The sequence below is a fragment of the Oryzias latipes genome, chromosome 20 (genome assembly GCF_002234675.1).
Source record: "Oryzias latipes chromosome 20, ASM223467v1".
In the NCBI taxonomy this organism is placed as follows: domain Eukaryota; kingdom Metazoa; phylum Chordata; class Actinopteri; order Beloniformes; family Adrianichthyidae; genus Oryzias; species Oryzias latipes.
This window is the reverse complement of record NC_019878.2, coordinates 23,004,964-23,031,805: the sequence shown is the minus strand read 5'-3', so window position 1 is coordinate 23,031,805 and position 26,842 is coordinate 23,004,964. Positions and strand designations below refer to the sequence as shown.

The following is a 26,842-nucleotide window of genomic DNA, read 5'->3' as shown; positions in this document are numbered from 1 at the left end:
GATTACATGAAATCTTTTGTCATGGTAGGGAGAACACGCCAATGGAAGGGGGGGGGGGGGGGGGGGTCATCTAAGATAGCATAAGGGTTAATCCGGCAGAGATCCGGATCTGAGCTGCAAAGCTCTTCTTTCAAGTCGGCGTCAGAAAGCTTTGCTGATTGGTGGCGGAGTCAGACGTGACGTTTCTGCGAATTCCCGACTTCCCGTGAATCCATGACAGATGTTGGCTCTGGTACAGACGAGGAACCACAAACCAGGAGCTCCTACTCTTACATAACTGCACCCTCAGAGACAAACGCCAGACTAGTGTCTGTTAGAATTAAGACAGATGACAGCATCAGCTGCAGCCTCCATGGCCCCAGGTTGGAGTGACAGAACATTAGAAAGATACTTCATCTGCTTTTACCTGAAACGACCTGTTGTCATCATTAATGCTGCTGCTAAAGAAGAGGTAAGTGAGAGGCTGGCAATGTGTGATGTCACTTCCTTCCTTTATGTCGACAAAATAGACGGGCTTTAAAAGCACATGTGTGAGCTTGATAACAGGAAACTCGACCACAGCGATCAGGGGGACAAAATGAAGACATTTAAAAACGTAAACCGGGTCCTAACTATGGAGTCCTATACTGTTCATAATTAAATAAATAAATATTTAATTAAATAAATAAATATGACCTTATGCAAATACACAATCAACCAATAAATATCTCATGAATATATAAAAAGATCATGAAATTGTGAAAAACCTGCACACTGATTTTAAATTAGCCATTATATTATTCAATATATTTCATTTTGCTTTAAAAACCCGTTCATTATTTTAAAACAGCATTTTAAAATATTCATTTTTAATCATGTGGAATATTATTATAATTCTGTCTTTTTTCAGAAGCTTGCATTTCAAAATCAATATTTTCCAAAGTAGCTTTGTTTTTATTTCATGTTGGTGTTTTTCACAATGACTTATTTATTACATGAAGAGCTTTTTCGGGAGAATGAGTCTATCTGTCAATCAGTGAAAGTGGGCGGGATCTAAACGTTCATTGGCTCATCCATGGAAATCGACTCATATTCCTCGATACCCGCTCAGCGGTGTGCCAGTCAGAGAGATGACATGTTTCAGCGATATCCGCGCGGCTTTGCTTACATTTTAGAGATCAAATAGAGACAAACAATCTGTCTGCTGCAGAAGATGCAAACATCTACGACTCTGTTTTTGTAGTTTGAGGGTTTGTGTGGACCAAACCACAAAGGAGCTCGGGTCGTCTATAAGTCCCCCGTTGAAACATTCCTCATTCCTACGCCATTCACTCTCATAGCTCACATCGTGCCTTATGTCGGCTCGCGGGAGGCGAGCTGCGCAAAGCGGAACAAGCCTGCTCGGGCCTCCTGAACCTTATATTTTTCTATTTTCATTGAGACAATGATTATAATCAGGTCCTCTGGTTTTATTTTTCGCTCCCGGGAATATGTTGAACCTTTCCTGCGATGACGTTTCTGACCGTGGTCGGAAAACGCAGCGGAGATCCAGGATTGATTGAGCAATTCTCCAGCCAGGGCTTACTCCATAATCAGGCTTTGTACTTTGGAGGAAACATTTTTTTATTATTACTTTTCCGGGGGACAGGGCAACAGACCCTTAACTTGCGCTCACACACACACTCTCGCGCTGCCTGGGCGCTCTGATTTACACGTAATTAAGTGGTAGTTTGACTGCAGGACCTGAAGCAAAGACTCTGGGATTATCTCATGAACTCAAACATGGAAACATTGTTATCATGTGAAACTATTCAAAATAAATAAACCTGATCTTTTAACACTCCATGTGCATTGAGCATCCATGCATTGTTACTGAGATAAGCACAGCCACAGCTCCGTGTGGCTATAAAGCTAAAAACATTAGCTGGTAGCCCCTCCCATACCCGGCATGGTGCGTTCATGGAACTCCAGTTCATAGAAGTTTTGTGGAACTCCAACAGCCACCCAGCCTAACTTAGGCCACTACTAGATGTTAATGAGAAGATGAAAATTGCCGAACCGACCACAAAATCACCCGAATTATGCACACTCGCCCAAAGCCACTTTTGTCCGCAAATTTAGAACAAAAACTGCCCAATTTCTGGTAACACTGTGGATGTGTTGAGGTGCATACTCCCCCTAGTGTTGAGGGGTGTGCATTGCGCCGTCAGGTTTGGTGAAGCATCTTCGATCGATGTAGTCAGGGTGCTGCTGCTCATGTCTGAGTTAAGGAGTAGCCAATCACAAAAGTGTCTCCGCCTTGTCTAGTTTGATTGACAGACAGACCCATTCTCCTGAAAAAGCTCTCCATGAAATAAATACGCCATTGTGAAAAACAGCAACATGAAATAAAAACAAAGCTACTTTGGAAAATATTGATTTTGAAATGCGAGCTTCTGAAAAAAGGCATAGAATTATAATAATATTCCACATGATTAAAAATGAATATTTCCATTTCATTTCATGATCTTTTTATATATTTATGAAATATTTATTGGTTGAATGTGTATTTGCATAAGGTCATATTTATTTATCTAATTAAATATTTATTTATTTAATTATGAACAGTATAGGACTCCATACCTAACTGAACCGCAGCGTTCACCTTTTGCTTAGATCAGGTTTAAAACAATGTTAAAAAAGTGACTGTATACAGGTCAGTTCATCAGGCAACCACTAGAGGGCCTGTGACTCCATTCACTATGGACTTTTAAGCTAAATCAAAACCTGCTTCGTTTATTTATTTAAGGAGTTCATCAGAAATGCACCTCTGACTCGTGGGCGGCAATGTTGGCGTGGAGCAAGCATGGGGAGCAACATCAGGAGCTGTACAGCCGTACAATGTTGACCCAGATGCCAGCTGGGATGAGGAAAACAAATGCGTTCCTGGATCTATTTGTCTAACAGCTGATGCATCAGAATAGAGCGTAACAGTTAAATCAAAGTCTTTGATGACCTTCATGGTGGAATCATTGACATTGAGTTTGTGTTTGTTCTGGTTGACATTTGTGCAGAAAGTTATGGGTTCGATGCCGCCATCTTTGGGACTGAAAGGGACGACCACAGAGCTTAAGTCATGCATCACGTGTTCATTCTATGCCGTCTCAAATCTCACAGGTCCAGGTCTGGCTTCAACTTTTCTGAGACGTGTTTGAACCGCATGGCTGCTTTGTCTTTGGCGTGTGGACCATCGACTGCATCGGGGAACTGGACTGAGTGAGCGTGACGTCACCCACAGACAACCGTTTACTTCCAGCTCCAACCAAATGAAGCCAATTCAGTCGCCAATCTTTGGAGATACGGACGCCGCCATGTTGGAGCCAGATGTCATCAGTAAACAGTGATTGGTTCCGAGTTGGTGTGAGTCATCGTTTCTATGGCAACCACCGTCACCAGTCAGGAGTGAGCTTGTTGGAAGGCCACACCCCTACCAGTTGAAGCATGCTACACAAAATCTCGGGGGAGCATCTAAATGGTCAATTTCTAACTTAAACATAAAAAAAAAAATCATGAAAAAAAAGTTTAGGATTTTGAGGCAGGAATTAGGAAACAAACATGGTTTTACTCCTTGCTTGTTGTTTTTCTTTTCTTTGCTCCTGCTTTTAACCAAATTCAGCTGGAAATGCAGCATCCACGTGAAAAGTCCAGTCAGAATGACTTTGCTCTGACATATTTCAGCTTTCGGGATTCACGTGAGTCAACTGGCAGGATGTCACAACCAAAGACTGCTGTTCGGTTGTTGGCAGCAACAAGAAACCAAAATATTTGGGATTTCTTTCTTTTTTTTTCAAAGCCATACCGTTTTCCAGTTTAGTATCAGCTGCACCTCAGGTTTGCAGATTTTTCCAAATGTCCTCCAGATTAAAGTAAATTCAGGTTTCAGTCTGCCATCACAGAAGATCAGACATCACGTCTCGTCATGAAAGTCGGACGTTTTTGCCAATGTTTGACCGTCTGGAAAGCCATAGAAGATGACAGAGGGACGAGAGAAAACCGGATTTATGAGGTTTCAATCAGTTTGACACGATTTAAAGGAGTATGAGATCGGATTTACGATGGAATTTATGCATTTGGTTTGACAATAGCCACTCACTGGTTTTTAATGAGGGAAGAAAAAACATCACCGACGCACAACAGAAAGGTGTTCATATCGCATCGATTTATAACTACCGTAGTTTTATTCCTCAATCTAAAGGAACTGATGTTTGTAATGGTACTAAACAAGAAATTAAGTTTGGGTTTTAAGCCTTAATGTCTTTAAATTATTAATAACTCGAGATCTAGCATCATAACACCAACAGTACAATAACTTACAAACATGTCTTGGTAGTAAAGCTAATTTAATGCCAACCCCCCCTCTGAGTTGAACCATTTTCTCACAGTGCGTCATACTTGGAATTCCCTCATCTTCTCCTCATTTAACCTTTAAACCCAGAAACCGTCCTCTTATTCGGTTTTTGGTGCGGTGGCCGGCGGGGCGAGTCAGGGCGCGCAAACGGACGTCATTCATCAGCAGTCAGGCTTAAACCGTCACGGCCAATCGGAGTCAAACGTTTCGTCACGTCTTTGGACCAACTCAGCGAGGAGAGGCCGCTTTGAGGTGAACTTAAAACGGAGAAAACAGCTTTTTTTTCAGCTAAAAGGAGCGAAATAAAAACATGTCTCAACTGTGCCAATGCAGAGCAGAGGGCTTACTCACAGCATGGGGAAAACGAAACCACACAAACACACCCAACAAGCAGATCCATCTGTTTGCACAAATGTCTCACCAGAACAGACGGCTTGGCTGCCAGATGACTGAGATTTAACCGTTTCAGTAAACCGGCAGCAGTTTAAAACCAACAAGGGTCTCCGTGGTCGGACAGCCGGGAGCATCAGGAGATATTCGTAATGCTGCGAAACGCAACAGACCTTCTGACTGATGGAAGAAAGAGATTTCTAACAACGAGCTGCCAATTGTCACTGTGTTGTTGTGTTACATTAGTGCCGACCAAACCACAAACATGAACCAACTGTTCCGAAAGAAGCCTGAACTGGGTCAACCCTACAGACTGAGGTTTACTTTGTCCTTCTACACAATGTTCTAAAAATGGGCGAAACCAAAGAGTTTTGTTGAGTCTACACACCTGCCAATAAAAAGACAACAAAACAACCTTTATGTTGCCCTGAAGAGTTGCTCCCATGCTAGTTCTCGGGTTGAAGGGGTCTGGGAAAGGGAGCTTGGTGTTGTCATAACGGAAGAGATGTGTTAAGATATTTGGGATAATGCAAGGAAAATGTAACCGAACAGATACAGAAAGGACGTCTCTCCATTTTGCCTTCAGTGTAGGGCGGAGATCGGTGTTGTCACTCATTATTCCTGGTCTTGTGTTAAGATACAGAACAACTGGAGCGATGTCTTACTTGAAATGCGACAAATTCTGAAAGAGGTCCTAAAGTTTGACCCAGTTTCTCTGGTTCTTGGCCTTCCCAGCTGTAGGATTACCAACATATGTCAGAAACGGCTTTATAATAAGTTTACATTCTGTGCTAGAAAATATAACCTTCAGAACTGGATTTAGGACAAACCTCTTCAATTTCTGGATGGCAGAGGACGTTAATAGAATAGATTCCATCTGGACTCGTCTCTCACTCTCCAAAACCGATATTTTTGAGAAAACCTGGCGGCCGTTCCTTGACTATATTCATTAGAATTCAAGTAGAAGTGTATTTTCCTTTTTTTAATTTCTTCTATTGCTGGTATATTGTTATTCACTTTATTGCTCATTCATCTTAAGACATATCTGAACTCTACTATAGATTTACATTAGAAGTTAAATGTGAAGATTTTTGAGAACTTTTTAAGGACATTTAAAATCTAATTTAAGACCATATGTACAAAAAAAGAACCATGTTCTACACATGCCATTCCATCGCTATGATCCCCACTGTGACTAATTCAGATGTCTTTCTGTTTGTTTCATAGGGTTTTCACACAAAAAAAGGCTTAGACCACCACAAGTAATCAGTACTTTAAACCATTTTCAAGCCAAATTCAAACCATTTCTCCATGAATTTGGACTTTCCTGTTTTTCCACGGTGAGCCATTAACCGAGCCGAGGTTAAACAAGTTACCAGCAGTTCACCACATTCTGACACAGTGAATACAATAAATACATCTGGGTGACAGGAAGTCACATTGCGTTGGCGAGAAAGATTTAAGATCCAAATGACCAGTTTAAGACATTTTGAAGCTTTTTAAGGCCTTATGTCAGTTCAATTAAAACGAAGGCCTTTTAAAGTCCCACTCCAACCTCCTTTGATCTATTTTCAATTATTATTATTATTGTACAGTTTTAATCCTAAATAAAAAGGTGTCATTTTCTAGGGCATTGTTTCTGTAGAGTGGCAGAACCGGGTTAAAACACCAGCTGGTCCCTGGCAAACACCTCGGCCCGGTCTGCTGTCCAGCGGTTCTGCTGCAGAACCTCAGAGCTGTTAGTGGAGCATGGAGTGGGGAGTTCTCACGTTGAACGTCCCTCGAACCCAAGTTCCTCTGGAAAATTCAACAAACCCCATGTGAGACGTGGAGCCAGGACGACAGGTTTTTAAAATCCGTCACTGCTCGTACAGCAGGGAGGGAAATAATAGTTTAAAAGGAGTCAAGCCAAGGTCGGCAGATTCAGAAACGCCTTCTGCCCGTCTCCCTGTGGAGCCAAAGACACGATCCGACTGGAAACGAAGCGCCGCCAAGGAGCGCACACAGCCGGATCCCAACCTGGAACAGGATCAGGTTCTCCGACACTTCCTGGAGTTAAAAGGCGCGACGGAGACGGGATGGAGAATGAGGAACGGAGATAAACGAGCCGACAATTCGTCCGAGTCAGCCTCTGACCTCTACTCACGATCGACAGGTGGAACAAGCGCGAGAGGAAACACGCCACATTCCATGTCCATCAACACCGCGGGTGGAATCCAGAAACCCTTCTAGAAAAAACACTTCCAGTTTGGTCCGACAGCAAAGGAAGGTAAAGACGTCAAGTCACAGAAATCCAAAATACTGAGAGAATCTAACTGAAGCATCTTCTGCTGTTTTACGTTTTCATCTGCCACAACATTTAGAGATGTGGTATTTATATCTTTTTAAACGAAATGTTTTCTTTTTTCCATTTTATCAACAGTAAAAAAGATGCTAGTAGGTTTAAAAAAAAAAGAAAGAAAGAGGAGCAAAAAAATTAGAGAAAAAAAAAACATTCCAACAGGAATAACAGTAAAATTCGGATTCATTAAAATATTTCGTGTATTTTAATAACCAGAAGAATGCTCATTTTAATGTGAAAGCTGCTGACTTTGCTGCTCATTTGGAACTTTATTGGACTTTAAACATTTATTTAAACCATGAAAACATTCAGTTTAAGAAAAGATGAAGAAATCCACCTTGTTAATAATATTTTTAGTCTTTTTTTCATTTATTTTTTTCTAATATCTGCTGCAGTTTTTCTTTAGCAATCTTTATACATGTTATGTATGGGGTCTACAAATACCATAAAAGTCTGAATGTTTTAATTTAAACATACATTCATTTTGTTGAGCTGATAGTAAAAAGGGTTGGAGAATATTTCATGTTTATGCAGCATCATCATAATGAAGTGGAGCTCCATCAAACAGCTGCTTTAGTAAATTACAAAGGTAGAAATTCAGGCCGACTGCTGACTGCAGCTACAGATTTTATGAGCCGTTAGCTTAAGCACGTATTTATCTGAATAGGAGTTATGGTGATATGGAGTCTCGTAAAATCCTGGAGGAAAGTCCCGGCTCCCTACCTGCATTCTTTTGCACGGATTATCGTGGAAGATGTTTAAAAAAAGTGCAGAAAGTTCCTTCAAAATTCACAGCTTTTAAACCTAACAGGAAAAAAAAAGATCCAATCAGAGTGTTCTGCATCTGGAGCCGACCGTGAAGCTCAAAGCCGGAGAGGGAAACCAAGAGACGAGGCGGACAGAAGCCGTCAACGGGCGGAGGAATCGTCAGGAAACACGAGGAGCAGAGCAGCAGAAGACTTTCCATCCCGTTTGGCTGAAGTGCCAAGACAGCAGGTCAAGAGGCCAATGCTGCAGGAGAAAGCAGCCAAACAACTGGAGGCAGAACGCGGCCGGACTCTGCGACCGGACAAACGTGACGACATGCGGTGCAGCTGTCAGAACCTCAGGACCCGGAGAACAAACTGATGTTGGTCTTCAGCGTTCTTCATCATCGTGACTTCCAGTCTCAGAAGAACAAATCCCACTAAACTAACAGAGGTGCACACCTGTTAGACATCAAACATGCATCAGCTAGTGCAATACATGTATGGGAAAAGACGCAGTAAAGCGCAGATAAATACTTACAATAAACGTTTCCATGCATAGACGGAGAAAGTCCAAGAGTACAGAAACTAAACTGTTCTGTTGTCCGTGTTAGTCTTGGCCAGTACTACCAGAGAGGTGGGTCTTTGGTTTTTGGTACGTTTCCCCGACATACAAGTTCCTACCTGAACTTATAATACTATAAAGAATTCAGCCCATTGTTTTCCTGTTTCTCTTTCTTTATTCTGGTATCTTCACCATTTTTTGCCACTTAGCTCCTTCTACAATTTTTCAGCTATTCTAACTATTCAACTATTCAAATGTTCAGCTCTTTCATCTTTTTCCAGCTGTGACTTTTGGTCCTTTAAATCCAGGTTTCTTTTCCAGATATTCCAGCGTTTCTGCCACCATTGAAATAAATGGGGAATCCTTGGTGCAGAAGCTCGCTGGTTCGATACCCGGCTCTGGCATTTTTCCCAAAAAGATGTTTTTTCTTATTGTGCTGTTTTCACTTTATTTATGGTCCACTTTGATCATTTCTTTATTTTTTTTAACCAATTATTATCCTTTAAGTTTCATTTTATTCAGTCATCTAACATTCAACCCTCAGTCTCTTCTGGAAATGCAGCTCCTTCTAGTTTATGTTGATTTTTATCTACAGAAAATGTCTGCATTGGAACGATAAATCGACTTGATTTTTATTCTACAATCCAGCCAGATCCATCTGTCTGAAGCGACAAATCTAAATATAGCATTAAATAATCCTTTCAAAATAAAATGATCAATATTGCAGAACTTTGCAGCCTGCAGCTCCTTCTGCAGAAAGGTGAAACACCAGGTGAATGAATGAGAGGTTTCCCTCGTTTCCATGGCAACAGTGACCTAAATCATGACCGCCCGCCTGGCTGACGGTTTTATGAATGGAGTGATGGGGATTAGAAGAAACCCCCCCTTTTTCTCGCCGCCTCCCTTCTATATTTAGGACATGGCGGTTGTCAGTGGGGGGTCTTCTTGCGCTCTGACAAAGCGCTCCTGTTTGCAGCCTCTTAGCAGCCTCCTCACACTCTGCACAGAGTGGAAGCCGGCGTGATGATCGCTCCTCACTTCCTGCCTCGCCGCCGCCGCCGCCGCTGCAGAGAAAGCTGTGAAGAGTCAGCAGGGCGAGAGCGCTGCAGCGTGACGGTTGCATTCCCGTCAGAGGAAGACGTCTGGAGGAGCTCATGAGCCAGCTGCTTCCTGAGACTAACCAATCTGAAGATGTGCAGACGACAACATGTCTTCCAGCTTCAGCGGGAAGAGTTCAGAGTTTCAAGGTTTCTGTTGATCTCCATAAGAAAGACGAGATAAAGATCCACCGGAGAAGCAAAAGGAGCAATAAAACCCAGGAAAGCTCAGAGTCCGACCTGCGACGTGCTCAAAAACCAACTAGAAGGAGCTCCAGAGGAAAATGCAGGGTTGGATGCTGTATAGCAGAATGAAAATGAAAGAAAGAAATGATCAAAGTTGACCATAAATAAAGTCAGAACAGCACAATAACAAAAAAGATCTTTTTTGGGAAAAATGCAGAGCCGGCATTTCTCTTTCTGTAATAAAGAAAGAGAAACAGGAAAACAATGAAGGATTTAAGGCATAGCAATAAATCCCATCTGCTCCAGAAATGCAAACTAACATGAAGCTGGAGGAGAACAGCCTTATTTCTAGTTTTTGATGACTTAGTCGGTTTTTTGTTTTTTTTTTCACTTCACTGACTGGAAGTCTGAGTGCTAAAATAAATCCTAAAAGTAGGTTTTACGCAAAGAAGAAGTATAAAAGCATCGTCTTAAACTTAGCAAAGGAAGTCAAAAAACACTCCATGCAAATGAACGAAGCGAGGCCGCAGCTGACGGTCCCTTCTATGGCCGGTCCAAAGAGTTTCCTCTAAACGTCTTTTGTAGACTCTCCGACTGACGTCGTCATGGAAACCGCAGCAGGCAATGCAGTCATGGCGACCTTGCTATTAGCTGAACGCCATCTGAGGGAGAGTAAATTTGCCTTTTCGATCTCATTTCTGGTTAATTTCTCTGCCTTTCCACCTCAGAGCTTCGGTTTAAGACCTGAGCTCCACTTTTCTCCGCGGACCTCCAGTCGTCCACATTTAAAGCGTTTCAGACGCTCGGCGAGAGGAACAAACCCAGACGGGAGGCCGGAGACCGAAACAAAAGGAAGCACTCTTTCCACTCAGTTTACAGCTGCAGCAGTTATTTTTAACGTGTTTTGTGTGGACTAAGGCCGTTTCTCCGTCTGTGAGATGCGTCACGGCTGGAGGTTTGATGTGTCTGAGCTCTTAAATCCTTCATTGGATGAGCGGCCGGATTTACCTGCACATGCCGAGATCCCCGGTTTAAGTTTTAACTAAAGATCAGCAGCAGCAGCAGCAGCAGGGCTTGTGTTTCAACGGAGGCTGAGCCGAGCAGGTCAACCTCCACAAACAAACCAACCACGAGGAAGGAGCACGGAGAAGCGGGAAAAGGTGGGAACCCGCCGCCTCTCTAACCTGGGAGATGTGGTTGATGGAGGACTCCATGCGGCGCAGCTGCGAGGCCTGGATGTCCAGCAGCTGCAGGACGTTGTTGGCTAAGGCATTGATCTGGTAGGCCACGCTGGCCAGCGACTGGGTGGTGTAGGCTTTGGTCTCCTCCAGCGCTTTCCTCTTGTCCTCCGCCTGCGCCAAACAGAAGAAAAGAAAGTTAAAAATAAACGAAACTCTAAACAGCAGCTGAGCTTTTATTCAGATACCCCCCCCCCAAACTCATTCCTAAAATACCAGGATCCTTCCTGGAGGAGTTCAGCTGATGTAATGCATGAGAACAGTATCATTTTCACAAACAAACAAACAAACGTCTTTAGTGGTCAGAGAGAGCATCATTTATTCATTAAAAACAAGAATTTACTGCTAATTAATTCGCCGCTAACAAATAAAAGTATCCAGCTGTAAATTAACAATCAGCAGCTGAATAAAAAGAGCATCAGTCATTAAAAACAAGAATATGCAAATGATTTAACTGAAACTGTCAAAACAAGAATGAACTAAAAATATCTCATGACTACAGTACAGCAAGTTTTAAAAACATTTTTAGCTATATCTTTTTACAGTTGGGTAAATATTACATCCTTTTTTGCATGTTTTCCTGCTCACTTCTTAAAAATCGTTGTTGGTTAGCAGCTTTAATCGTCCATAAAATACTCAATCAACATTTAAGAGTCTGAGGTTTGGAGGGTTTTTTCAAATATCTTGACCTGCTTAGTGACCAACAAGACGACAATAGGACTTAAAACCGTCGACTGTATGAGAGACCTGGAGTGGCGGTTCAGTCCAGTTCTCTGCTACAGTGTTTAAGACATGTAGATAAAGAACTTTGTAATGATTGGAGGCTCAAATGAAGTAAAAGGGACATTTCTGTTAGTGGAATAAAACTGAAAGGGTCTAAATGTGGAGAAATTCAAGCAACGATGGAGAAGATGAAGCAAAGAATAACCAGCATCAAGATTTTCGATAAGTGTTTCCGGACCCTAGTATAACATTTTTACTCTTGCTACTTAAAGCATGTTAAAGAAAAGGCAAATGTAGAACCTTATGGGGTAAAATGACTCTGACATGTGACCTTTTTACCCATTTGATGTCATATTTGGAGCATTCTGGGAAAAAAATCACAGTTTATGATGAAATAAAGCATATATTTGTCCTCACATCTATTCCCTTTCCTTCCTCATCCTCTGAAGAAGATTCACAGAAATCGATGGATCTGATCGAGGCAAAATCATGAGACTAATAGCAACCTGCTATCAGCTCTCAGGAGACGACACACTCCCACATTTGATCTCTGTGGGCTGTACTGGTCATGGCCTGAAGGGTGGGTGGTGCCACTAAAGGATGGAGCTCTCAAGAGTAGAGGTGGACTGAAGACGACGTTCGTCCACAAACAGACGGCTTGGAACAGATCCACAAGCAATCGTAGAGACCGGCGAGCCGCAGAGCCGCTCTGCCGGAGATCCTCGGGTGGGTCAGGAGTGGGAGTCGAGTAGCAGATGTGTTGGGCCGTAACTGTTCAATAGGAGATCGTCCTCTGGAGGGCTGGGTGCAAAGCGCCATCTGTTGAGATGGCGTAACCACGGGCGCACAGGCGTACTCTGATTTGTGTGCAACAGCTGGGCCAGAAGGGACCAAACACTAAAAAGGAACAGCGTCACAAATGTGGTTCCTTTAAAGCACGCTGGCGCCGTTTCTGTTGTGTAAGAAGATTTCAAACCAATTCAGGAAGAGTTCAAGGGTGCAGAAACGCTGGCCCACATGTGAGGCTGGAAGTCCGAGCCTCTGCTCTGCAGACTCTACTTCAGCTTTAAAAATACAAGACAATTAAATCCAAATTCTGGGATTTCCCTCAGACTTATTTTTTATTAATTTACCAGACAAATGCCATTTACAAACAACTGTACCGTTGTCACAGGACTGAGTGACTCCGCCCCCTGGCGTGCTAAACAGGAAGCCAAGATTCCATAGACTTTAATAAAGAAATAAACATCTGTTACTCATTCATTCCATTGGTCAGAAGAACCATTCTTGGTCTTAAACCATTTCTACCATCTTCTTCCACATTTTTTCTGTAGTTAGAGTTAATAAAGTTATAATCACATGCCTCAATAAAAGTGGGTGGAGCCTGCTGGCTCCATGTCCAACATTCAAAACATTTGGTGGACAGATTTCAAGTGGTAGGGGTGCGGCCTTCCAAGATCACCCCTGATTGGTGGGTGGCTCCCATAGAAACCGACTCGGACCAATCACTGCTTACTGACGCCGTCTGCCTAAAACACGTGAGCGTCCTCATCGCAAAAAATGGCGACTGAATTGACCTTCTGTGGTTGGGGCCGGAAGTAAACCATTTTCTACGGATGACGTCACACTCGGTCCAGTTCTCAGATGCAGTCGATGGTTAAGGAATTCACTAAAGCCGTGTCAGAACTCAACATTGACTAGTCTACTGGCCACGCCCATATTTAAGCAGATTTAGCCATTTCAAATACAAAATCACATCACTTGACCCGTAATCTGAGGTGTTACATCCACTGACAGAATCAAGGAGACAAATATGGAGGTTCATTATTATACGGAAGTGAATGGAGGCCTCATCTTATTGTGTAACCTAGTGGTTACACAGTGAACTGCACTGGCTCCACTTACTTTAGGTGTAAAAGCAGCAGGTGATTTACGGATGGGCCGCATGCTTTTGTCCTACACATTTTTGGAAAGCCTCCTTAAATCCGTTTTCATGTGTTCATTTGTTTTATCAAACATAAATTCTGGCAGCAGCTTAGATGAAACGCACAGATGTTACGTTTGCTGCCTCGGTCAGCAGCTAGAACCTTCAACCTCGTCATCAGATATGGTCCCAAACTCCCAGCAGCCTGCGCCATCCACGGTCTTTATTGTCAGGAGACTCTGAAGTGCTGCAGAACAAAGTGGCGTTTGATCTGTGCCCACCGGCGGCGGCGGCATTCGGCAGCACGGCGGGAGACGCAGAGAGGGAGGTGAGCTCCTGGAGAGCTTTATCTCATAATGCTGAGCTGAGTAATGACCGAGCGGAGGCGACCACATCCAGACGAGATGTCAGCACCTCGGCTGAGGAGAGGAGCGAGGAATGCCACGGCTGCACCCTGAAACTGAAACAAGGCAGAGCTTCAACCGTCCAAACGCCGGCCGGGAAGTGACCGGGAAGGAAGCAAAACGAGTTCTTCTGGAGACGATGAGGGGAAAGCGGGAGAGGCTTCTCTGCAGCGCCTCCAGCAAAAACCGTCATCCATCCAGTCTGACAAGACGACGGCCACAGAAGGGCTACCATGCGTCATTAAAGCAAAGGTGTGTTACTGCATGAAGGGGGGTTACCACCACAAGGATCCGCATGGTTTTCCTGGTTTCAAGTACAACGTTCATGGAGTTAGCTTACAGAATCACAGGAAAACTGCTGTGCTTCCAGGAAATAGTCTGATCCCGGATTTGTAGGAGTGCAAACAAGAGCTTCTGCTTCTTTCCAAGATTGAAAAGGAGCTGTACAAACACACAGAAGAAGCTCAGGAATGTTAGGAATTCTGCAACGTTCAGGACATCTTGAGACACTTTCAAGTGCTGCTGAGGAGTTTTCCCAGAGTTCAGCTGTCGTCCCCGAGGCGGCGTTCTCACGAACATCTCAAAGAAACCAAAACCAAAGCAGCCATGCAGCGAAAGAGGGCAGATCCATCTGAGAGGTTTGCTCCGGTGCCATGCATCGACCGGGGAGAGAAGCAAGGCAGCAGAGACCGCTGCTCAGCGGCGTTTCATATCAATCCTGGATCCACCGAGAGGTGGGGCCGATTAATAGAAGACAGGTCCGTCGGGAATCTGACCAAGAGTTTGACATGCCCGTTTTCTGGTCGTTTAGATCCTGGCCTAACCTAACCCTAATCAGAAGATGAGGGTTTGTTACCATCAATCCAAGATGGAAGAGGCCAAGCTTATTGCGTGTAACACTTTATGTTGTAGTGGACGGATTTAACCCAAAGCTTTTTGACAGTTTGTCCAAAACAGAGGAGGAGACAACAACCAGAAGGGTTCGTCTGTACACACATGGTGAAGGCTGTGATGCTGGCAATGGTTTCAAAGTTTATGTTTCTATGGCAACACAGACACCCCAAATAGGATGCCACTTCCTGAATGAAACCATCTCTATGTGCAGAAAAACAGACAACATCAAAGTTAAATTTAAGCCCCATTAGTTGTCACCCATCCCCTGGGGGAGCGGTGGAGACACAGACACACTCAGGAAACAATAGATGGTTTGAACCCCCAAAATATAACCCCTTAAATCGTGAGTGTCAAGTCCCATTTTTAGAGTCCTTTGTGGATTTGAACCCACAACCTCCCAGTCACAGGGTGGACACTCTCCCACTAGGCCACTGAGTTGGTCATCAGTGCAAACTGTTTAAATAAAGTTCAAGCACCTTGAACCTTTTGTGAAGATCGATTTAATTGATCACCACTGCCATCGACTGAACGATTCGTTGAGTTCAGGGGACCCCAACCCTGGAACCAACGCCGCTCCGTGGGTCAATTCCAACCGAGCCGCACCAACAGAACACAGCAGAAACAGTAGTTCCTTTGAACTTCTCATCCAATCCGGACTCATGTTGTATGGGTAAACTAGCGAGCCATTTTCTATGGCTGACGTCACTCTCACTCGCTCCAGTTCTGAGATACAGTCAATGGTTTAGTCCAGGGATGTGTTACAGTTCTCCTAAGTAAAAGCAAAAACCTCCACATCCTGGCATTTAAAAGAAGAAAAGGGTCTTCTTCAACGCAAAGCTGACATCCGTCTCCTGCAGCTGTCCTCACATGGACGATAACACGTGCCGCTAACGCTGCGTTGACTCCTGGTTGCTTTCTATCAAATTGCCAGATGTGTAATAAATATAAGTAGTTTTGTGTGTCACACAAACAACAGTTTACATGCAGATCTTATTTGCCAAATCTTGAACGCTGGTCTGTGAAAATACATCAAACCACAAAAAAGACGTATGTTGTGTCCAAATTCCTTCTCTACTCACTACATAGTGCCTTCTCCGTTTTCTAGTGCTGTCCGGATCTACAATTCCAAAATCCAGAGCCCTAGAAATTACCCAGAAGTCTCTGCGAAAAACCAGGGTGCATGGAGGCTCACTAGATCGGTGATTATAGACTACAATGCATTGCGTCGGAACAATTTTTAACCAAAAAATATGTATCTAAATGTATTTTTTTAATAAACCATCAACATTTTTATCTTCAGAAGACAGTGGACTCATAAATAATCGTCGTAAAACGCTCATATTAACTAGATTTTAACTTTGTGAATTTGATGACGTCATATCCGGCGTTTAAAAAAATAAAAAGTAGTGGTGTCCAAATTGCTTTTAAAATTCAGGGCACTACATAGTTTTGTAGTAGTTAGGGGTTAGGGTGGGAATTCGAACACAGTAATGTCGTAATAACAAGATAAGAATGTCCTGCTGAGGAAAAGGTGCTTAAATATTGCAGTATTGTAAATAAACCCGCATGTGGAGGCGGATGCTTCCTAAATTCTCATGAGTTAGATCCACTTCCTGTACAGTCAGCTGTTCCAGGCACAAAGGGGTTGTTAATGCAATTAATGACTAATCTGGTTGGTAGCTTTTTATGACAGCTTCTCAAACAAGTGAAATCCTGACTGACAAATAAATCATTTATGAGCCTTTTGAGCACAGTTGTTGTCCAACGAAAGATTTAAGAGTCCCCCCCATCGTCTTTACATTATGATTGAGTCATTTTTAGCCAAAGTCACAGAAGCTGAGTCATTTTCTCAAACATACGGTAGCTTCCTGTGGGCGGGACTGTTGGGGCAGAGCAACTCCGCCCCCCTTCCCGGCGCAGGTAGCCTGCATATCCTGACGTCTTTCATTCAGAAGATCTTGGCGCTGCGTTTGATGAAGAGTTAAAGGTCAGTGGAGTCTAGTCTGCCGTTAAGTATTAACCATTTCATACTGTTGAGTTCTGACAGCCCTTTGCGGGAATTGGTTCCTCCTGGAAGAGGACAAAACACGTGTTCTAGCTGAAGACAAAGCCACGCTGAAGGTGAGACCCAGCAGAATCTCTGGTGGAACACACATGGTCCAGGTTCTCCTGAACTCCTCTTCATCCTGGACAGACGGAGGCCGTCCTGCAGGACGTCAGGTGTGGATGGTGGAAACTCTTTCACCTCCACCACATGACTTAAAGCTGCATCAGGACGCCAGCGCCTCACTGTCACGGATCAACTAAAGCTCTGCGGCCCGCTGGATGAGCGGCCAGCCTGTGAGCGTGGACCGATCTGCTGACGGGGAGGAGTGACAGGTGGCTTAGGGGATGAATGATCCAGAGGCGCGAGGCCTTTCTGTGCCGCGTGAAGACAACCAGGCCAGGGAAATGAGTCAGGCGGAACCGTCAGTAACTTTTAAAAAGATTTGAACCCACTCTGGAATGTTTTAGGACAGATCTGGACCAACTCTCCAGAGTTTCCAAGCCTTTGTCTGAAAGCGCTGGGGTGCTGGTGCTTGAGTCAGCACATCGGCATCATGCCGAGTCAGCAGCCAGAGTCACATGTGGTGCTGGACTCGGTCTGGACTCTGGTCTGGTTCAGTTTCAGTTCCTCCTCATGCGGGGGAGAAAGATGCAGACCAGTCTCCCATCCGGAGCCTCTTTGAGGACCGAAAACCGTCTGAGATGCTGCCGTTGGAGCAGAACAACGGAGAGAAACAGCTTGGGGGGATTTTCCCAATTAAGACGAAATTCTGATCATGAAGGAGAGTTTGTCTTTGAAATGAATTTAAGATCAAACAAACATTTTCAGCACACAGTAACGACAGCTTTTAAACCTTTTTTTAATCCCAATTAAAAACATTTAAAGCTCTTCCAAGCAAGAGGCCGATCTGCTTTATGCACCTGAAGCATTTAGAAGACGTTCCAGTAAATAAGCACGACCCATTCAGGTGAATGCACCTCGATTTAAAGAAGATGCCGATTGGCTGTGAAACGACCAAACCTGTTTGTCAGAACGAAAATCGTTTATTAGAAGAAAAGAAAAATCCGAGCCTCAACATTTTCATTTGGAAAAGAAAACGATTCAGTCTTTTCTTTCACTCTAAAGATAATTAAAAGATCTTTAAAAGCTGTAAAGTCACTCGAGGCAGATAAGAGGCAAACACCAGAGTGACCAAATGATACCAGACGGTTTTCTTTCACACGTGTGTTTGACCTGCAACCGTGTGGTTGCATATTTTGACTGCTGCATCTGCTCCCACATGACCAGGTGGGCTGCTTTGCATAGCGTCTCTGTGTCCTTGTCCCAGAGGTGAAGCCCGCTGGCATGAATAAAAACAAAACGCCACAGTTTCTGAGTTCAGGCTCCATTATGAGCCCATGTCCTGACTGTGGGGGTGTCTTCCATGGAGGGGACAGAAAGGAAGCCTCCGTCGTGTAAAGGAAATCACAAAACTCCCAGTCTGACCATATTTAAAAAAAAAAAAAAAAAAAAAAGCAGCTGATTTACAAACATGCACCAATTCTTAGGTAAAAGAACTCTCTTTATGAAAAGCGATGCTGCGCTCACTTCATGTCCAACATTACCAATATTTATCGTTTATGTTGAGTTTTGCAGATATTAAAGCAACATTTTAGTTTCACCAAATTCCTCCTTTTAAATGAACAAAATAATGTAGGCCTGCACAACAAATTGCAAATGTATTTATTTAATTTTAAAGACGGCAAAAGTGGGGATAAACGTGCTAAAAATATCTGAAGTATTTAACGAATCAAATCGACCAATCAGATGGAACCCTTTGATGTTAGATGGTTACCTCCGTGATGGAGGGTAAGTTCAGTTGTGTTGACTCTGTTTTTGGTAGTTCTGCTATTTGTTCGTGTATCGCAAGTTCTATCGTCATCGCAATTCTGATCACTAATATGGAGTTTTCCTCATATCAACCTAGTTTAATGTCAATTTCAATCATTAGAAAACACAAGAAATACTTAGAAATATCAGAGATTGCGATACATTACAACCCATAAGTACAGAAAATGTCATTTGAGGTGCTTGTTTGACCCACTCAGCTCTTCTGTTAAAGTCAAACAGGTTTGATCAGCGGCTTAATGTGAAATAGACGTCATCTCTGTGGAGAAGATGTCCAGATAACAAAGACGAGGGGAGAGACGATCCTTTCCCGGTCCAACAGACTATGAACTGAAAAGGCGGTTTTTCCTCGGGGGCTGAAAGCCTTGTGGGAAATCAGTGTCGTGTTCCAGCTGGCTTTCACAACAAGGAAACTCCCACGTCCCGCTTCCACACCCCGTGTCACCACTGTTGCCCAACCAGCAAGTTTTTCAGAAAGGCGGCGTCCAAAACGGGCGTCCAAACCCTGGCTGGGGACTCTAGACCCGCCGGGAGGGACTGCTGCACAAACCTCAGAGGAGCAGGAAGGAAGCTAAATTACAGGGAGTCCTTGGGGAGTGCAGCTGGAATGGACACACCCTCTGAGAGCTGATAAAGTCAGTTCCTGTTGAAGAAAAACACGCTCATGCCCCGCTTGTTGTTGTTCTCAGAGGGTGGCTCGCTATTTTTGGTGGCGGCCCTTTACCACAGATGCTGCAGACCGTAAAAATGGCAAAAATTCTAACCACAACAACAAAGCCTGCAAGGTTACAGCACATTTATGCACCAAACTGAGGCAGATTACAGCAAGCAAACTCTCTGCCCCCATGATGGAACTTGAGCTAAATCAATGCTTCCATCCATTATTAACCAACCAGCAACAAGGATGTTTTTAGCCGATTCTGAGCACATAAATCAACCTAAATGTCCTTTATTTACCACTTCTGGTGGTTTCATGGCCACTTTCTGCACTAAATGACCTCACAAATCAACCAGAGAGCTAACATGTCAGTAATATAGACATAAAACCACCACTTTGAACTGGTTTTGTGGCATTTAATGGTGAGTTCAACGACCTGTTGGAATTTAAAGCACTCTCGTGGCTAATAGTTTAGTAAAAAAAAAAAAAAAGTAGTTAAACGCGGAGCCAGTTTGTTATCGTATAAAAAATTTTAAAAAATTAACTATGTTGCTACACCCTCGACGTTTATTTAAATAAAAACGATTTCATGTAAAACAGTTCGAATAAAAATGAAACCAAATCCAAACGGAACCGATGTGATCACAGAAACGTCCAGCAGCCCTTCAAAGCCCCGTCATTTAATTCGGTATCACGGCTCGTTTCACGCCTGGAGTGTAGTTGCTAGATCCACATTTCCTGTCCCAACAGCCGCCGCTCAGCCCGGAGCTTTCCCCGACAAAAAAAAAAAAAAAAAGGCGGACCGACACAAAGATTTCGCGGCGCCCAACTCACTTACCTGGACATAATTGTTTTCACAGTAGTCCGCGACTCTGGTCAGGTTCTGGTAACTCTCCACGAGCGCTCTTTTACCGGCCGGAATCTCTTCATCTAACAACATTTGTAGCTCTGCCATCTTACATCCTCTCCGCAGAGCCTGCCTTCCCTTTCAAACAGCCACCAGCTCTGCCTGGGAAAAGAAAAAAAAGAAAAAAACTCCTTTGACTGCTATTGTAGGATTCCTGCCCACAACAAAGATCGTCTATTAAAACGTAGAGAGTCACTACAGCGTGATGCTTCAAACTTGTCACCACTTTTACAAACATGTTATAATTTTTATACAATGATCGAGTAAATTTAAATAAATATTATGTATTAATACTTGAAATCAGCAAAGACGTTCCCTGAAAATTTGTTAGTTTCACTTTCACACGTGTTTAATAGTCATCAATAGTGTAAGAACAATACTGTTGAGACAAGTTCTGGACGGAAAAGCTAACAAGGCGAAAGAAAAAAATATTATTTTCAAACTTACGTGTATAACTATGTAAGCACTAAAATAAATAGATTTAGTAAAACTGTTAAGTCTTGTACAGTGGAATATCACACAAAAAATTAGAGTGATAGCTCCTGAATTTTCTAACGATCGTTCCTTCGACTGGAAACACAAAAGCTGGGATATGTAGTTTTGTAGCGAAATTGTGAATCGTTGTTTATGTTTTGTATACATATTTAAATCACAGCCTTTTTGGCTTTTTAAACTATGTTAATGTTTATACTTTTTATTCTCTTTTTTAATCTCAATTCTAACTTTATTAGAAAATAAAATTGTTACCGCAAAGGATTTTGGGACATGTAGGAGAAACGACAACCGCCGACAACACGGCAGTGGGAAAGTTTGGCTTTAACAGTGACCTACATTACCCATGGTGCACCTCTGCTTAGCTTAATAGTTGTTCATGGCGTCTGTTCGAGGCTTACGGACAAGTCGCCTTCTGACTTAGAGATAAGCGGCTGGGTTTGACGGTAAGTCGGACATTTTTAAAGCTTCTGTTGCGACAGTTTTTGGGTTTATGCTGCATATGGGCGGAGGGGGAGGAGTTGTTGAAGCGGTGTCACGCGGATATGTTGGTGTCCTAAATACACAACAACAGTCTGGCTAACTAAAGGGGACAGACGGCGAGTAGTCTTCGGTGACTCTGCGCGGCGGCTGTCAAACAGGATCGCTTGTACCATGGAGGTGGAGGCGATCGGCGTGGAGGGGGAGGAGGAGGAGCGGCGCCTGGTTCGGCGGAGGTTCGAGGCTGCCGTGAAGGTGATCAAGAGCCTGCCTCCGGATGGTGAGCGCGCGCGCGCCGTTCCGTGCCTGTCACTCACTCGGGCAGTTGAACCAGTTCGCAGCTGGTCAGCGTCCCGAGCTTGGAGCTCGTGCGATTTTAGTAATCCACTTTACTTGCAGCCGGCTGAGCGGCAGAACCCCAACAAACTCACCACCAGGCCTGTCTCCTTTAGGTCCATTCCAGCCATCCAACGACATGATGCTGAAATTCTACAGTTATTACAAACAAGCCACTCTGGGACCCTGCAATATTCCCCGGCCTGGTTTCTGGGACGCAGTTGGCAAAGCTAAATGGTCAGTGACACCCCCCCCCCACAAACATGATAAGTCTAGGTGCACACTGCAACCTTTGACCCACAGTCCACGCAGACTCCAGCTGCCTTGTTTACAAAGTTGGAGCTGGTGCAGAAAGGACACACATGGCCCAGTTTGGGATGTATTTGACGTTTTTTTACTTTGCAGGGACGCTTGGAATTCTCTGGGAGACATGGCGAAAGAAGAGGCCATGCAGGCTTACGTAGATGAAATGAAGCTGGTGGGTTTTCTGCGGGTTTTTATAATCATCATCATGCCATTTTTAGGCAAAATTGGAAAACCCAGCGTAGTTTCTTAGGACGTAGTTTCTGCAGAATTTTGCCTCCGAGCTCGGCCCGAGCTGTCCCGCTAGCTTACACACCCCCAACCTTACATCACCGCTACAACAAAAATGGAGAGCTGTATTGTAGCCATCCAGCGGTACAGTTTGGATCCAGATTCCAGCTCGGATGAGGAAAACAAAGACGTTCGTGGATCAGAATCATGTTCTGATCCGCATGGCCCAGGAAGCGTGTTTTCTGTCACAAATTATTTTCTTATGCGGTATTTCTTCGTCTGTTCCTGATTCACAACTATTTAAATACAGAAATTCTCAGACACTTAATATAAAGGCTTAATTTTCTTTGTAGTTGTTCTCCATCATCAGAATTTTTTTGTGCTTGAGTCGATGGTTGCAAACTCTTTGCTCCCAGATCCTGGAGGGCATGCCCATGACCGACGAGGTGGAGGAGCTCTTGAAGGTCCTGGGACCGTTCTACGAGCTGGTGGATGAGAGGAAGAAGATCACACAGATATCGGACCTGAGCACCGGTAGGTTTCTGTCCACACTGCAGAAGCCGCTGGGGTATCTGAAGAAGCGCACGTTTGGCTCAACCTTTTTCCTGTTTGTTTTTGGTTTACGCTCAGCCCGCTTGACTCGGTTTGCCAGGCAACTCGAGGGCAAGTACCCGACCGTAACCATGCGGCGTGGTGGTTAGAACCTGTCTGGTGTTAGAGTTGGTTCTGCTTCATTAGATGTAGCTCCTGCCGGATCCTCTGGAGGACGGAGGCTTCTTTGAGCTTTCAGCCTTTTCGTTTTGCGTCTGCTTCCTTGGTTCAGGGTTGGGGACCATGTTGAATTCTGCTCCGTCGGCTAGTGTCACGAAGAGCATCATAAGGAACATGGAAATGAACGGAACCCTGGAAACTCGGCCCACAAAGCTCCGGCCAAACCAAGAGCTGCTCAGCGAGGAGGAAGATGATGATGATGATGAGGAGGAAGATGAGGAAGGTAACAGAATCCACCTTCTCTTTATATATATTTCCTTTTGTTTCTTAATATTTTGTTGAACCACTCTTCTGTTTCTTAGACGGGGAGTCTGCAGCGTCACAACCAAAGAAGAAGAGTTCAACCCGGCGACACAAACTCCCCGCCCCGGACGGTAAGCTGGCCAACGGGGGCTCACATCTGACCAACGGGAATCATTCCGAAGCCGCCCCGAACGCCGAAGACTCGGCGGAGACCCCAGCCAGTCAGCGTCCGCTCAACGGACTCCATGCTGGTAGGAAAACCCCGCCTCCGCTCTCTAGCCTTCCCCGCCTGACCTCGTGTCGGTCCGTGCACCATGTGACCTCATAAGCCGCTAAGCTTCAAGCACTTCATGTCTGCTCTCAGGACAGTTTACGCTGAGCTCTTTCCACCGTGTCACAGATCCTAGAACCAACAACCTGACCAGTGACTCTGACAGCGAAGTCTACTGCGACTCTGTGGATCAGTTCGGTCAAGACGAGGCAAGCAGAGGCCCCCAAAGAAAGGAACAGATCTAGATTCTAATCTGTTTAATAACCTTTACGGTGCACCTTCTGCAGAGCCCAGAGCATCACCACTCTGTGGATGAGCTGGACGAGGAGGAGCTGCAGGACGCTCCGCCACAGCCTGTCAGGTGTGGCGGGGAGGAGGGGCAGGGAGGCGGAAACGCGTCGCAGACGCCCAGGCTTCACGCCGACCGGGCAGGCGGCTCCGGCAGAAGACGACCGGGTAAAGCTGCTCTGACACTGAGCTTCCATCAGGTGAGAGAAAGGTTCGTGTTCTGATGAGTTGATCCGATCCCGCTTTTTAGGGTCCAGGTCTCCGGGACACAGCGCCGGACCTCCGATGCCCACGCACAGTGGTCGGGATGGGGCCGGGGGCCGCAGAGGAGGGGCGGGGACGCCCAGCGAGAGCCTGAACGAGCAGATTGTGGCGGCGCTGGCCAGACTGCAGGAGGACATGCAGAATGTTCTGGAGCGGCTGCACACCCTGGAGGCTCTGACCGCCAGCCAGGTCAGACACGCCGCACAAAAAACCAACTCTGGAGGCCGAAAAACTGCTGTCATCACCTTAAAGTCTCAGAAACACAGCAAGAAAATCCAGCAATTAACCTCAGATTTGGTCATGTGGAAAATAAGTACACCCCCGGTGGCAATCAGTGGTAATGCACCCAGAGGGCGTGTCTCTGCAAAAGAACTCCACATTTATTAAAACAGTTTTTTCCCATTTCTACTACTGTAAAATGGAAATGCATTACTATTCCCAAAAGGCAGCTGACAAATCCGAATAAACTTCATACACCACAAAAAGAAGTATCCTAAAAATAGGAAAAGAACGTAAATCAGTAGAAAGTAGTAAAATGATCTGTTCTTCCAAAAACTTAATCAACAAGAGATCTTAGAAGAAGATATGAAAATCTAAAAGGTTTGAAATGTTTGCAGAGCAGAATACAAGCTTTTGGATCCGTGCATGAGGCCCACAGAGGGCAGATAAGAGGCTTTGGACTTTGACCTCTGAGGCCGTGGCAGAAACGTTCTTTTGTGTTCATATTTTCCCCCTCTAACGGAGCGTTTCCTCTCCGTCTCTGCAGGCCAGATCAGCTGCGCTGTCGCCCACATTTCTGTCTCCTCAGGGGAAAAAGAGGAGTCCGGTAAACATTCTTCCTAAAGGACCCACTCCTGTGAAAACTGAGTTTTAACATGTTCTTGTGGCGATGATGCAGAACATTTATAAGGAAAACTAAGCGCAGATTTGCATTTCTGAGTATTTATTCATTGAAATCGTTGTGAATCAGGAGCAGATGAAAAAATGCTGTTGGTAAAAGGTCGTATTTGTGCTGCAATCAGCTGGCCATAAGCTTCCTGCTCCGCTCCATCCTGATACATCGACCTGCAGACAAACAGATCCACGAACGTCTTTGTTTTCCTGGTCTGAACTGGACTCTGGATCAGAACTCTTCGGCTGGATGGCTCTGATATCGGTCCCCATTTTTGCTGCACTTGTAATGTTTGGTTGGGGCTGTAAGTTAGTGGGAGAAAGTGTAAACAAACGGTTGATGGGAAGTTGGAGGTAAATTTCTGCTGACCCAGATTCTTGCTATAAGCAGCATCATTATAATTAAAAGAGCAGTGGGAACTCTTTGAAAACGGATGAAAAGATGATGGGAGTGGGTCTTTGACATCATTCACTTTCTGTATTTCCCTTTGTTTTTTTCATATTCGATAGATTTGGCTTCTTTTCTCGCTAGAAACCCTCCTGGTGGCCTTTTGACATTTCCCCGGCGGGCGTGGCCTTCGCCCTCCTTTGGCCGTTCGTGGTGCAGTGGCTCATCCGTCTGTACCTGCAGAGGAAGAGAAGGTACAGTCCAGTACAGTCAGGTACCTGACTTCACTTCATTCACGTCGTCCTTTTCCTCCCAGACGTATCAACTGATGCCGGCACGCACAGACCACGACGAGTCTCCGGACGGGCCGCCGCCCTCATCCTTGCTTCGACTAACAGTCCAGTAATTTGCTTTTGCACTCAGAGGAAAGTCTGCGCAGCGGCGAGAAGTGAGAGGAGCGCTCAGGAGCTGCGCTGCAGGCGGGGAACGTGAATGCGACGTTTGCCAGCTCCTAGAACCGAAGCGGTTTGAGAGGAGAAGCTCCTCAGATAAACTCTTCCACCCAGAAGATGCTGCTATAATCAACACCGTAGGATAATTGTAATGTAACGTTCAGCGTAAACGTCTTTCTAGCTTATAATTTAATATTTATTGCTTTTAGGGAGGGGATCAATGAAATGGCCAATTGTTTTCCTTCTGGTTTCTCATCCATCCTGCTTCCTAATTCATTCATCTGTGCTCTTTACGTCCAACTTTTCAAGTCCTTTGTAGAAAAAATAAAAAGTGCCTCAAAATCAAAAGGTACATTTCTATTTTTAGGAGGAAGGATCATTTCTCCTGTCATAAACTGTAGCAAAGCCGGTTCCGGTTCGGACCAAGTAGATCTTCCGCTCAGACATTATTTGTTTTTTTTGTGCGACTGGATGATGCTAATCCTCCATTAGTGCAGAGCAGCAACACCTGCACAACGTGATTCCCTAAAGCCCTTAGGGTGCAGATTAAAATGCAATCTTTTAGTTGCACTTGTGTGCAATCATGTAGATTGTTAACAGATACTGTATTTGTACGGATCTTTGCAGAGCCATTATGTTTAATAAAGCTACAGTCTATCTTTGTAAGGAAACCCTCTCTGCACAGGCAGAGCTGTTTGCATGTGAGAATCCATACGTTCAATAAAGTTTTAATGAAGCATCTTTAGTTTTTTCTTTTCAACTTTATATTTCATGTGGGCTGGTAAATAGGAATGAAGTGTATTTTGTTCAGGAAATTCTTTACAGTTTAAACATTAAGAGTTAATTTTTTTGCTGTCCTGATATCCATGTTTTCTATCCAAATGGAGGCCCAAACCATGATACTGCCACTAAAGAGAAAAAAACAAACGATTATTTCTTTTTTTGAGCCTCTTGTAGTCCCGTTCTGCACTGAGAAAGTGAAGAATTCTGTCTTACTGGATGACATCACAGCAGAAGAAACCATACCAAACACGAACGGCTCCAAAATCCACCAACCTA

At 44.3% G+C, this 26,842-nt stretch overlaps 2 protein-coding genes across 15 annotated transcripts in view; one reads left to right on the top strand and one right to left on the bottom strand.

Moving 5' to 3' along the window:
- abi1 (abl interactor 1) overlaps positions 1-21,890 on the bottom strand; it is a 37,151-nt gene extending 15,261 nt beyond the window's left edge. For all 7 annotated transcript variants that reach the window (XM_023950266.1, XM_023950270.1, XM_023950268.1 and 4 more), the window contains exons 1-3: positions 21,777-21,890; positions 20,305-20,475; positions 10,876-11,043 (exon numbers count right to left, since the gene is read on the bottom strand). In XM_023950266.1, coding sequence (XP_023806034.1) covers positions 10,876-11,043; positions 20,305-20,421 — 285 coding nt within the window. In that variant the 5' untranslated portion in view covers positions 20,422-20,475; positions 21,777-21,890. The remainder of the gene's footprint in view (positions 1-10,875; positions 11,044-20,304; positions 20,476-21,776) is intronic.
- On the top strand, positions 21,179-26,524 carry acbd5 (acyl-CoA binding domain containing 5). Of its 8 annotated transcripts, none has more exons than XM_020712399.2 (14): positions 21,179-21,311; positions 21,507-21,625; positions 21,798-21,918; positions 22,087-22,159; positions 22,632-22,749; positions 22,846-22,878; positions 23,039-23,209; positions 23,289-23,480; positions 23,630-23,709; positions 23,788-23,956; positions 24,039-24,241; positions 24,819-24,878; positions 25,476-25,585; positions 25,648-26,524. In XM_020712399.2, the coding sequence occupies exons 2-14, from the start codon at positions 21,520-21,522 to the stop codon at positions 25,658-25,660; spliced, it is 1,449 nt and encodes a 482-aa protein (XP_020568058.1). In that variant the 5' UTR covers positions 21,179-21,311; positions 21,507-21,519; the 3' UTR covers positions 25,661-26,524. The 8 variants fall into 8 exon arrangements, with proteins under 8 accessions (XP_020568058.1, XP_020568061.1, XP_020568057.1 ...); XM_020712398.2 differs by having other exon boundaries at positions 21,187-21,311; positions 21,440-21,625; XM_020712400.2 differs by having other exon boundaries at positions 21,192-21,311; positions 21,455-21,625.
- The last annotated feature ends 318 nt before the right edge of the window (positions 26,525-26,842 follow it).